Raw genomic sequence first — 13705 nt, 5'->3', positions numbered from 1 at the left:
CAGTATCTCTACTTGCACATCATCATCTGCACATCTATCACTCCAGTGTTAATTTGCTAAATTGTAATTACTTCGTTACTATGGCCTATTTTTTGCCTTACTTCCTCACGCCATTTGCACACACTGTATATAGACCTTTTCTATTGTGTTATTGACTGTACGTTTGTTTATTCCACGTGTAACTCTGTGTTGTTGTTTGTGTCGCACTGCTTTGCTTCATCTTGGCCAGGTCGCAGTTGTAAATGATAACTTGTTCTCAACTGACCTACCTGGTTAAATAAAGGTGAAATATATATATATATATTTTTTTTTAATTTACTCCATCTTCTCACACACACACACAGCTTTGCCTCATGCTACCTCTTCAAATGATAATGAACGTCTCTATGTAGGACGTGCCACTGCTGCTTCTCACCCCCTCTCCCCTCTCAGTGCTTCCTCAAACACAGCATGTGGGCTGTGTATATCACCCCCCCCCCCCCTATCCCCCGCCAGCTCCTCTCATCTCCGGAGAGTCCCTGTCCCGCATGCTCACCCAGGCCATCTCCGAGCGTGGCGGGGGGCTGTGTAATAATTAGCCCCTGGCGGCGAGGGAGGGCTGTTCGTCAGCTAACACTATGCAGGAGCTGTGGATTAGTCTCTCAGCACCAAGAGAGGAGCACGCTCATCAGCCAGCCAGACAGGCAGGCAGAAGAACACACTCCATCTCTGCGCGCGCACACACACACACACACACACACACACACACACAGGAAAGCAGGGAGCCCCTCTGCTCTGACAAGCTGTTGTACTCTAGGCTCGTCTGTCTGTCTGTCTGTCTGTCTGTCGCAGCCTCACGACTGAGCTCCAGTCTGGATCTGGGGAATGGAAGCCACCAGGGGTGGGACATGGTGGGTGGAGGGACAGAGACATTAGCTGCTTTGAATTTTTACAGACATGGGAAGAGAGGGAGGAGAGGAAGAGGAAAGGAGGCCAGGATGCCACCCAGCAATGCATGCTCGGACAGAGCGGATGTAAGCTTGGCTGTGATTGGACAGTTTACTGGTAGAATGGGTACTGTGGCAGTGAAGGACCTACACTATACTTGCTAAATGAATATTAACGTTAACGTTGATATATGAGACATTTATCAAATAATGTTTGTAGAATGGACGGGTGGCCCCATATCACATCCACCAATATTCCCTTACTCCAGGTGGGGCGTTAGGTAGCCTGGTGGTTAGAGCGTTGGGCCAGTAACCGAAAGGTTGCTAGATCGAATCCCTGAGCTGACGAGGTAAAAATCTATCGTTCTGCCCCTGAACAAGGCAGTTAACCCACTAGGTCATCATTGTAAATCAAAATTTGTCCTTAACTGACTTGCCTAGGTGAAGGTGAAATAAAAAAAATAAAAAAATTTTTTTTAAACTACCATCACAACTGCTTGAAGAGCCCTGCTACAGTCAGAACAACACCTTCTCACTCTTCCCAAAATCAGACAGACGCACACTTCCTCCATTAACGCATGAACACACACACACGTACACACAGAGAGAGAGAGCGCCCACCCGCCAGTTCAAGCGAGGACACACACCTCCCGAGGCATTGTGCCCAGGAACATTCTGTTGGTTATTCGAGCTGCCTCGTCGAGATCAGACCAATCCGCTCGCTCAGTTCGACACGTCGCCGCATGACAACTGGCCGGGACCCAGATTGCCAGGAGCAACTAGTCAACGCTATGTCCCACACCTCCACAAACCTCTAATGTGGAATCCAGTTCTATATTAGACTCCACTTTGATCTGATTAAGTCATATAGCGTGACAGTCATATATACGTAACACGGGAGATGCTGGAAAGTACACAGCCAAGTTACAGCCAGTTTTACTTCCTGCGTTTTCCCCCCGAATTGATCTAACTCTGTCAAACTTCAAATGCTGATATTTGGTACAAATAGAAGATGGATCAAGTCAGCCATTGTGCCAACAGCCTCAACCAGCCAACCAAACGCCAATCAGCAGTACCCGACAACCTTTCTAAAATCACTTCACTAATGTCAACATACACCAACAGAATGTGATTGGGTACTTACCGGCTGGCGACGGGGTGTTGTATCTGCTGACGGGCAGTCCGGACAGCGCGGGAGGGGACAGCCCCCCCAGCATGTGGGGGAAGAAGTAGGAGTAGTGAGGCATGGGGAATCCCCCCACAGAGACAGTGGGGCCCCCTGCACTCCCTGGCCCCCCCGGGGGATGGCAGGGGTTACCCTTGCCCGCCATGTTCTGCTCGGCGGACCTTGAGCCGAGTCCAAAGAGTCTCCTGTAGGTATCCGTGGTGATGACGGTCTACATCCCCCCCCCAACCGCAACCGCCGGTGACGACGTAATCCAATGAATTCAGAAGTGGTGGTGTTGGGTGACGGTGGACAACAACGGTGTCTATTTGTGTAGGTGTGTGATATGGAGCTGTTCGGTTACGTCGATGTTCCAGGTGGACGCCTCAGAGAAACGTGTAGGCTATTCTCTTCCAAAAGGCTGGTCCTCTGCCTTGTTGTGAAGAGTGTCCCACTGAGATAGATAGAGGTAGACTAGGCCACTAAGCTTTATACCATGAATGAAACACCAATTACATAAATACTAAGGGAGGTCGCTAGGCAGAATCATCTGGCACCAATGGACTCCAGATCCCTTGTTCAGGATTGGATAGACATCTCAGGCCTTGGGAGGATTGGATGGTAACAGCTTTTCTCTCTCCAGTGACTCAGCAGAGCTCATACAACAACACGACGGAGTGGAGGAGGAGAAGGAGGATCTTTAGGACGATGGCTGGTTTTAGTTCTCACCGTAACCCGGGTTGCCCCAGGTCAACCCCTATCGCCGTGGTGGACTCACTTTCAGTCTCGGCAACGCACCTGTGGCAGACGGGCAACATTCCTCCTTCAGAAACAGAGAGAGACAGACAGAGAGAGAGACAGACAGACAGCGAGAGACAAGGGGTTAGAGAGAGATTCACTCACTGCTGCATATTCAGAGACATAGAGACAGGGGTGCAAATGCATATTCAGTGGGGTGGGTCCTCTCTAGTTAACGCTAATGTTTTCAACTAGGAGCAGGGCTCCCACCTTGCTCTCCCCCCCCTCCTCCCTCCTCCCGTTGTGGGGTGAATCATCATCAGAGAGTCCTTCTGATCCTCTCTCTCCGCTCCTCAATAAACAGGAGACAGAGACGAACTTATGCAACCTTCCAAGAGAGGAGGGAGGGAGGGAAGAGAAACCTAGTTCTGCCGTTCAATGCCGATGTTGTACAACACGTCTTATATAAACCCAAAACCCCCTTGTTGCTAAATACCGTAGCAACTAGCTATAATGTCTGTAAGACCATCCACTACTATGCACTGTAATTGTAGTTTACAACTGACAGCTTTGCCTCCATCTCTTTCACCCATCTGACGTTGACATGCCAAAGGGGTGAACCGTTTACTGTTCTTTGGAGTCTGGACCCGGAGCTGTCTGAAAGTTGAAAACATCATTTGAGTGCCCTTTTCTCCCTCCCGGTCTGTCATGTCATGTCTGTAGCCGTCTGAGAGGAGTTTGTTCTGCCCTGGCCCCAGCGAGGGGGGCGTTGGGTGCACGAGGGCCCGTTTTTACAGGGTCAGGGGACTTTTATAGATCTCCCGCAAAGTGCTGCTCCCTCCGCCGTCAGGCCTCACCTTGTGAAGCCATCCGCCGACAGGAGTGTGTGCGCGTGCCTGTTTGCGTGCATGATCTCCTGCATAGTGCTCCACCGCCGTCAGCCCCCCCCCCTTGTGAATTCGGCCCACACACACAAACACACACACACAGGGCTCTGGGCGGCTAGGCCCCCGTCGTAAAACAGCCAAACACCACTGGGCTTTCAGACGTGTTTGTGTTAGAAGGGCGAGGAGAGGGGGGGAGGAGGGGGAGAGATGAAGAGGACTTTTAGAGATACTTGGCGAAGGTCTGGGATAAGAACAAGACTGCCGTGATAAGTGCACCAGAGCATTATCAGCAAACCTCTAAAAAAAACATGATGAAGTGCCTTTACAGGAACAAAACAGGGTAACAGAACAGGGCGTAGTTGATTCAGACCACGTATTACTTTCCAGCAGCTCCTGTATTTGGTATATATGGCTGTCGTGCTCAAATGATTCAAACATATACCAACCCCCCCATCCGTCCTTTCCTGAGAAGGAATAACATGCATGAAGGCGTGGCTACATCCGTCTTGCCGCTCACAGACCCCGCCTGGGAATTTGAGCTTCGGCGGGCTCTACCCTGAGCTTTAGCACAATGCACTGGGTAGAACACGTTCAAAGGATACAGAGGGAGAGAGAGAGAGTGACGGCGAGAAAGGGGGGGGAAGAGAGACAGGGAGCGGGGGGGACTAGATCAAAGCGAGAGGAAGCGGATGAAGATGCCTCGTCGGTGCTCGCCGCTTTCCATCTCGCTCATACATTATGAAAGACGCCCTACTAAGTAGGCTACACCCCATTGGTCCCCTTTACATAGCCATGCACTCGTTCATTGAATCATGGGGCTTGTGCGTATACCAGTGCATCAGTGTGTGTGTGTGTGTGTGTGTGTGTATCGGTGTATTTGTATCAGTGTGTGAGAGAGAAGAGAGACAAACAGAGACAGCTATATTGAGAGAGAGAAAGGAGAGAGAAACAGACCGCTATACTGAGAGAGGAAAAGACGGTGTGCCCACACATAAGCCAGTGCATACATGAAGAAGTGGGAGTAAATCATAAATACATCCATCTCTATACATGTACAATATGTAACCAACACTGGCTGCATCAGAATACATGAACCTGCCAGTTGTAGGAAAAGAGGAAAGGAGGAGAAGAGAGAAGAAGAGCGTGTGTCTGTACATCCTCGACAAACTACTTGATTTTCCAGTGGGAATATATGTGCGTGTGAATATATTACATGCTGTGACCAAATCCTTTGATCAGTATGTCAGTTACTTCACAGCCAATCACAGAGGAGAGACAACATAGAACGGGGCTGGGGGGGGGGGGGGGGGGGGGGGGGTTAAAATGGAAAATGGAGTGTAAGGACAAGACACGCCATAATGAACTTTGTGCGTGAGCGTTAAAATCACCCACTTTGTCGACGAATTGGTGGAGATTCAAGGATATTCCTGATAACATGTAGAGTTTTCGGGAAGCAAACGGGAAATTAAACACTGGATGTACACGTGTCAAATATGTATCGAACTCATTCATTCTCTCATATACGCATGAATGTACATGTTTGACTACACACCATGAACACGCATGTACAGTTGAAGTCGGAAGTTTACATACACTTAGGTTGGAGTCATTAAAACTCGTTTTTCAACCACTCCACAAATTTCTTGTTAACAAACTATAGTTTTGGCAAGTCAGTTTGGACATCTACTTTGTGCATGACGCAAGTCAGTTTTCCAACAATTCTTTACAGACAGATTATTTCACTTATAATTCACTGCATCACAATTCCAGTTGGTCAGAAGTTTACATACACTAAGTGGACTGTTCCTTTAAACAGCTTGGAAAATTACATAAACATATGTCATGGCTTTAGAAGCTTCTGATAGGCTAATTTACATCATTTGAGTCAATTGGAGGTGTACCTGTGGATGTATTTCAAGGCCTACCTTCACACTCAGTGCCTCTTTGCTTGACCTCATGGGAAAATCAAAATAACTCAGCCAAGACCTCAGAAAAAAAAATGTAGACCTCCACAGGTTTGGTTCATCCTTGGGAGCAATTTCCAAACGCCTGAAGGTACCACGTTCATCTGTACAAACAATAGTATGCGAGTATAAACACCATGGGACCATGCAGCCGTCATACCGCTCCTAGAGATGAACGTACTTTGGTGCGAAAAGTGCAAATCAATCCCAGAACAACAGCAAAGGACCTTGTGAAGATTATTATCTATATCCACAATTAAAACGAGTCCTATATCGACATAACCTGAAAGGCCGCTCAGCAAGGAAGAAGCCACTGCTACAAAACTGCCATTAAAAAGCCAGACTACGGTCTGCAACTGCACATGGGGAAAAAGATCATACTTTTTGGAAAAATGTCCTCTGGTCTGATGAAACAAAAAGAGAACTGTTTGGCCATTATGACCATCGTTATGTTTGGAGGAAAAAGGGGGTCGCTTGCAAGTCGAAGAACACCATCCCAACCGTGAAGCATGGAGGTGGCAGCATCATGTTGTGGGGGTGCTTTGCTGCAGGAGGGACTGGTGCACTTTACAAAATAGATGGCATCACGAGGAAGGAAAATTATGTGGACATATTGAAGCAAAATCTCAAGACATCAGTCAGGAAGTTAAAGCTTGGTCGCAAATGGGTCTTCCAACTGGACATTGACCCCAAGCATACTTCCAAAGTTGTGCCAAAATGGCTGAAGGACAACAAAGTCAAGGTATTGGAGTGGCCATCACAAAGACCTGACCTCAAACCTATAGAAAATTTGTGTGCAGAACTGAAAAGGCGTGTGCGAGCAAGGAGGCCTACAAACCTTACACCAGCTTTGTCAGGAGGAATGGACCAAAATTAACCCAACTTATTGTGGGAAGCTTGTGGAAGGCTACCAGAAACATTTGACCCAAGTTAAACAATTTAAAAGGCAATGCTACCAAATACGAATTGAGTGTATGTAAACTTCTGACCCACTGGGAATGTGATGAAAGAAATAAAAGCTGAAATAAATCATTCTCTCTACTATTATTCTGACATTTCACATTCTTAAAATGAAGTGGTGATCCTAACTGACCTAAAACAGGGAATTTTTACTGGGATTAAATGTCAGGAATTGTGAAAAACTGAGTTTAAACGTATTTGGCTAAGGTGTATGTAAACTTCCGACTTCAACTGTATGTGTTGACCCAGACACATGTATGCGCAGGCACCTACTCACACATACAGATGAGCAAATATTTATCAAATAATTCAAATACTGAGCTATTTTGTGTGCGCAATAAAATTAGGAAATTTGATTATTTTATTCTACCAATTGCTCAGAGAAATAGATTTTGCTTAACAAGTAATATATTTTTCCTCAAAAAGTTAGGGGTCAAAATTAGTGACACCCCTGTTTTCAGTATCTCACCTTACAAGGACAACGGCACTGAGGTTTTTTTGAAAATGTTTTATGAGTTGGAAAACACATTGGGATGGATCTTAGCACGTGCTCCAGCAGGTATGTTTCACTGGTCACCCCCAAAGCCAATTCCTCCTTTGGCCGCCTTTCCTTCCAGTTCTCTGCTGCCAATGACTGGAACGAACTGCAAACATCACTGAAGCTGGAGATTCATATCTCCCTCACTAGCTTTAAGCACCAGCTGTCCGAGCAGCTTACAGATCATTGCACCTGTACATGGCCCATCTGTAAACAGCCCATCCAACTACCTCATCCCCATATTGTTATTATTTTTTGCTCCTTTGCACACCAGTATCCCTACTTGCACATTCATCTTCTGCACATTAAACACTCCAGTGTTTAATTGCTAAATTGTAATTACTTCGACACTATGGCCTATTTATTGCCTTACCTCCCTAATCTTACCTCATTTGCACACACTGTATATAGACTTTTCTATTGTGTTATTGACTGTACATTTGTTTATTCCATGTGTAACTCTGCGTTGTTGTTTGTGTCTCACAGCTTTGCTTTATCTTGGCCAGATCGCAGTTGTAAATGAGAAGTTGTTCTCAACTGTCCTAGCCTGTTAAATAAAGGCATTTTTTTTTTTTTTATAAAGACCGTTCCTCCATACAAAATCCTTCTAGGTCCTTGAAATCCTTTGTCTGCGCTTATGGACTGCCCTCCAATCCTCTTCTTCAATTCAATCCACAGGTTTTCAATGGGTATCAAGTCCGGAAAACGAGATGCCATTGCAAAATGTTGATTTGGTGGCCATTTAACCATTTCTTTGTGGATTTTGATGTGTGTTCGGGGTTATCGTCCTGCTGGAAGATCAGCCTCCTGTCAGAGACAAACAGGTCATTGGCTAAAATACTGGTCCTGGGTAAAGTTATTCATGCTGTTAACCTTAATAAAGGCCCCAGGACCAGCGGAAGCAAAAATAGTCCCATAATATCAAAGACCCACCACCAGATTTTACAGTAGGTATGGGGTTCTTTTCTGCTCATGCATTCTCATTTCGACACCAAACCCACCACTGGTGTGCGTAACCAAAGAGCTCTATTTTCATGTTCTCTAACCAAAGCACTGGTTCCAATCCAAGTGCCAATGCGGTTTACATTTACATTTGTTGGATGACATCAAAATAGAGCTATTTGGCCACAAAAGCAACATTTTGCAATAGCCATCTCAGTCTCCGGGACTTAAAATCCATTGAAAAGCCTGTGTTTTGAATTGAAGTCCATACAGTAAGTGGAGACAGAGGATCTGAAAAGATTCTGTTTGGATGAACTCATAAAACATTTAGGAAAAAGGCTCAGTGCCAAAATCTTCGCAAGGTGAGGTATTGAAAAACAGGGGTGTCAATCAGTTTGACCCTGATCTTCCAGAAAAAAAGCCTTACTTGTGTTTGAGCATACAATATAGCTCAGTATTTGAACGCTGTATTTTATTTCTGTCATTTCTGCGCATCTTTATCAAGGGTGTCCATCATTTCAGACCGCACTGTATATGCAAACCACTCACACACGCAAAACACACGCACACACTAGAGATTGACACAGGAACAAGACGCCTGCGGGGCCCGCTGGATTCCAGCAGGAATGGAATTAAGTTCTAGAGTCAAATTCGGGACAGGACAGGATTAACATTCCACAGGAACTGGCAGTAGGCCTTAAAGAGTTGACTTAATACAAATAAATGATCCCCTCCCCCTTCCGTCGGCGCACTCTCGCGCCTTGCTCCAGTTGTAGCCAGTCACTACTTTACCTCAGATGCACGCAGAGATATACACATTTGCACATGTCCATAAATTCATCCGACTCTGGGTAACTAGAAGGGCTGCCTTCATTGCCAAAATGTCGTAATGTGATCGTTATCAGCGGTGCGCACTATGCAGGCGACTGTCTCATGAGCGCTGAGAAGCAGGCAAACGGAGCAGTTGCTATGGCTACTCCCACGCAGAGTGGGGACAGACAGATGAGAAGTTACCTAAGGAAGTTATTTCTGATTTATGCGGCTAAATATTTTTATCTGGATGAACAGGAAAGTTCTGGGGTTATAGAACTGTTGCGGGATAAGGACAGTACTGGGGAAAAAATGACAGGACTATACGGGACTGGAATGAATTTTCACTCCCGTGTCAACCTCTAACACACACACTATTTGAATGCATCAAACATCACAGGATCCCTTTGAGAGAAATTTAACTGAGCATACATGTAATGCATTAACTATAGCATGCTAACGTCCTAAAGCTGACACACTATGCAAAGGATCACAGTGTGTACCGGTATGTACAGTATGTCTGAAAACCTCCATCCTCAATGTCCTTGTTCAGTCGTAAAGAATTATGTGGCCTGTGTAGTCCAGCGGTTAGTGCCGTGAACACAGATACCAGAGTCGGCATGCATTCAAATCTGATCCTTCTTCCTCGCAATCTCTTCTACCTTTCCGGTCTCCTCTTCCTAACTCAATAAATACAACAAAATTCAACAATAACAACAAAAAATAACAAGAAAAAAAATCCTGTGACCATCAGGTACGTGAGCCATAAGTACAAGGACATACTCCATTTCTAACTCCACATTAGAAATCTCTTTCATCTCATGGCCTCCCGAGTGGCTCAGTGGTCTAAGGCACTGCATCGCAGTGCTATCTGTGCCACTAGAGATCCTGGTTCGAGTCCAGGCTCTGTCGCGACCGGGAGACCATTGGCGCGGCGCACAATTGGCCCAGCGTCGTCCGGGTAAGGGGAGGGTTTGGCCGGCAGGATGTCCCATCGCGCTCTAGCGACTCCTGTGGCGGGCCGGGTGCAGTGCACGCTGACACGGTTGCCAGGTGTACGGTGTTTCCTCCGACACATTGGTGCGGCTGGCTTCCGGGTTAAGGGGACGTTGTGTCAAGAAGCAGTTTGGCTGGGTCGTGTTTTCGGAGGACGCACGGCTCTCGACCTTCGCTTCCCCCGTACGGAGTTGCAGCAATGAGACAAGACTGTAACTAAAAGTTAACTGGAACAGTAGTGCACTTCTTCAGTCCTAACCAGATTGTCTTCATTCCAAACCCTCTCCTTTTCTACTAAATAAACTCAATGGCTTGGTGTGTGCGTGCGCTCATGTTTGTATGTTCCTGCGCGAGTCTTTAGCTCTAAAACACTGACCCACTGTGTAAGCAGAAAAAGGTAACTAATAGCCAGTCTTGACACACTCCTCACCTCTAACAGTCATCAGTGAGCATTAACTCACAGCCAGTCAGAAGTCAGTAGTGACCACGTGCCACTAAGTCACATCCACTAACTCAGAGTAGAGGTCGAAATAGATCCGTGGCTTTCCAACCTGACCCGATATGCATAAATACATAAATGAGACCAGCTCCGGATGGACCCGAGGACAGTCAGACACGTGGAAAAACAGACCCAAACTGACCCGGGGCTGGTTCGGATATGACAAGATCCGAGAGTAGAAAGAGAGAAAGAAACCTCCGACTGGGCCCAGCTCCATCAATAAATCAAGCCATATTGGCCAAATGATCCCCAATTACTTCTCCTTAAAAACTGCCTACAACAAATCAAATAAAAAGATTTGTTGTGTTTCGATGTGTAGAAAATTCTAAACTGTATAGTCTTTTGTTTCATTGGTTTTTAATTATTGTCCTTAAAACAATAATTGTCCACCTCGTGGTTCAGCTGTCGGAGATTTGAGAGTTAAATGCAGCCAGGCATGCATATACAGTATGCCTAGTCGTCCACTGTATGATATTAATATTTAAAATATGAAAGAAAGAGAAGATTAGGCCTGGCCCTAGAGTGACCGAGAAAAATGATAGAGTTATGTTCCCGACATGCATTCCTTTATACTTGTCAGATAGGCTACTAATTCTGTACAAATATAGACTTACAGAAGGAGGCTAATTCGTACATTTAGCCTTTATTAGGCCTGCATAGCTAATCCTAATTCCCATACCACACCTTCACAAACGTTTCTTAACTTTATTAGGGGTAATATCAAAAGTAGGCCTAAGTCAAGTCATTGTTTATATGGACAATACAAAACAGGTTATGATGTTGCGGCATTAAATCAAGTTTTGTATCTCGCCCTCCTTGGTTTTTCCTTTTCATGGTTTGACTGCGAGCAGTATAGGCCTACCGGTCATTTTATTATATTGCGGCAGACACAGCATCAACGTAATTTGGCAAAAGAAAATGGCTCAAAACAAAACACTTGTTGAATGTAGCCTATTTAACCTTTTCACGCGCGAGTTGTACATTTTTTTGTCATAGGCTGATGTCAGAACGCTCGCACTGTTCCAAATTGTGATCGTTACGCAACAAGACAGTTACCCGCGCTGCCCTCAAACCAAGGCACGCACGTTTCAATTTGTCAAATTCAAAATATTTTCTAACAATTTGAATTGAGGTGTGTTCCGCCTCCTCGTTAATTCACATCTCCTTGTATGTCGTCTCCTTAATGTTATTTAATTGTGTTACTATTTCCTTTTTTGCAAATTTTTGTTGGGAAAGGGCTCGTAAGTAAACATTTCACGGTAAAGTCTACACCTGTTGTATTTGACGCATGTGACATTGAGCTGTTGGTTGCACACCAGTAGCCAGTGACGAGCAACCCATAATAAATAAGCAATCGCCGGGGCAGGACCAGGTTTGCACCGCATCTCAGAACCAAAGTTCTTCTGCATATTCTCTGACCTTTTCTTACCCAATGTTTCTTTAAATCGGGCCTGCCCCAGTGTATGTCTGAATAATACTGTATACTGAACAAAAATATAAAGCCCAACATGCAACAATTTTTGAGATTTTACTGAGTTACAGTACATATAAGGAAATCAGTCAATTGAAATTAATTAATTAGGACCTAATCTATGGATTTCACATGACTGGAAATCAGATATGCATCTGTTGGTCACAGATACCTTTTTTTTTTTAAGTAGGGGCGTGGATCAGTCAACCAGTCCGTATCTGGCGCGACCACTATTTGCCTCATGCAGCGCAACACATCTCCTTCGCATAGAGTTGATCGGCTGTTGATTGTGGCCTGTGGACTGTTGTCCCACACCTCTTCAATGGCTGTGCGAAGTTGCTGGATATTGCAGGAACTGGAACACGTTGACGTCGATTCAGTGCATACACGTCAATCCAGAGCATCCCAAACATGCTCAATGGGTGACATGTCTGGTGAGTATGCAGGCTATGGAAGAACTGGGACATTTTCAGCTTCCAGGAATTGTGTACAGATCCTTGCGGCATGGGGTCGTGCATTATCATGCTGAAACAGGAGTTGATGGCAGTGGATGAATGGCACGACAATGTGTCTCAGGATCTCGTCACGGTATCTCTGTGCATTCAAATTGTCATCGATAAAATGCAATTGTGTTCGTTGTCCGTAGCTTATGCCTGCCCATATTATAACCCCACCACCACCATGAAGCACTCTGTTCACAACGTTGACATCAGCAAACCCACACAACGCCACAACACCATGCACGTGGTCTGTGGTGAGGCCGGTTGGACGTACTGCCAAATTCTCTAAAACGATGTTGGAGGCGGCTTATGGTAGAGAAATTAACATTCAATTCCCTGGCAGAGCTCTGGTGGACATTCAAATTTGCTGCGCAACATTTGAGAGAAATAAGCTTTAAGAAACATGGGACCAACACGTTACATGTTTTGTCCACATTTTTGTTCAGTGTATATAGCTCGTGCAAATCTGACTCTCTCTGCAGCATCTCTTCTACCCTCAATCGACATGGCTTCCATAAGTGCCTACACTGTATGAAATGTATGGTGTGCTGAGAGGGGTCATCGAATGTATGTAAGTGTGCTCGTGTAATTGTGACCGTGTGCGTGTGTGAGTGTACACAATGATGTGTGCGCTTGTGTGTGGTGGCAGAGTGGTGGGTTATTAATATCCAAGGATAGCTAGGCTGGTTAGCTAGTGCTGCTCTCTAGCTCCAGTAGGCTGTAACCCCCCCCCCCCCTTCCTCTGACTAGTGACTGAGGACAGAGATCCAGTGAGTGCTGGATATCTACCATGTGTACACACACATGCAAACATTACATAAACACATTTTCCTTTAGGCCCACATAAATAAAATATGACCGTCCTAACATACAAAAATCACAAAACATTCAACAGTCATACACATTTGGAGAACATATGCGCACGGATGAAACATTTATGAGGCATGTAAATAATATAAACTCACTCACAAACACACTGATTTAAACACACGTGAACACACGCACCTGGCAGCCAGCATGCATAGGAGTCATCGGCTGAGGTATCAAGAAAAAAACACCAAACAGCAGTGTTTTAGAGTCAACTGAAATGAGTCAGCATGGTGTTCCCTAAAGCATGGTAACGCGTCTGCGTGTGCGCATTTTGGGGTGTGCCAGCGTAAAACTCCTCTATAGGAACGAGGAAGTGGAGAGGAATGGTGATGACGAGGTGAATTATTCCAGGTCTTTACTAGCCAGTTATATCCCACCTACAACGACTGATCTGGTGCCAATCGTAGTAGCAATGTTACTTACAATGGATCACAGATAC

At 45.5% G+C, this 13705-nt stretch overlaps 1 protein-coding gene across 2 annotated transcripts in view; it reads right to left on the bottom strand.

The window, feature by feature from the left end:
* LOC129832882 (retinoic acid receptor alpha-like) overlaps window positions 1–13705 on the bottom strand; it is a 175016-nt gene that overhangs the window by 96342 nt on the left and 64969 nt on the right. For both annotated transcript variants that reach the window (XM_055896981.1, XM_055896982.1), the window contains one exon: window positions 2071–2914. In XM_055896981.1, coding sequence (XP_055752956.1) covers window positions 2071–2257 — 187 coding nt within the window. In that variant the 5' untranslated portion in view covers window positions 2258–2914. The remainder of the gene's footprint in view (window positions 1–2070; window positions 2915–13705) is intronic.

Source organism: Salvelinus fontinalis, chromosome 34, assembly GCF_029448725.1.
Source record: "Salvelinus fontinalis isolate EN_2023a chromosome 34, ASM2944872v1, whole genome shotgun sequence".
NCBI classification, from domain to species: domain Eukaryota; kingdom Metazoa; phylum Chordata; class Actinopteri; order Salmoniformes; family Salmonidae; genus Salvelinus; species Salvelinus fontinalis.
This window is presented reverse-complemented; position numbering and strand designations above follow the sequence as displayed.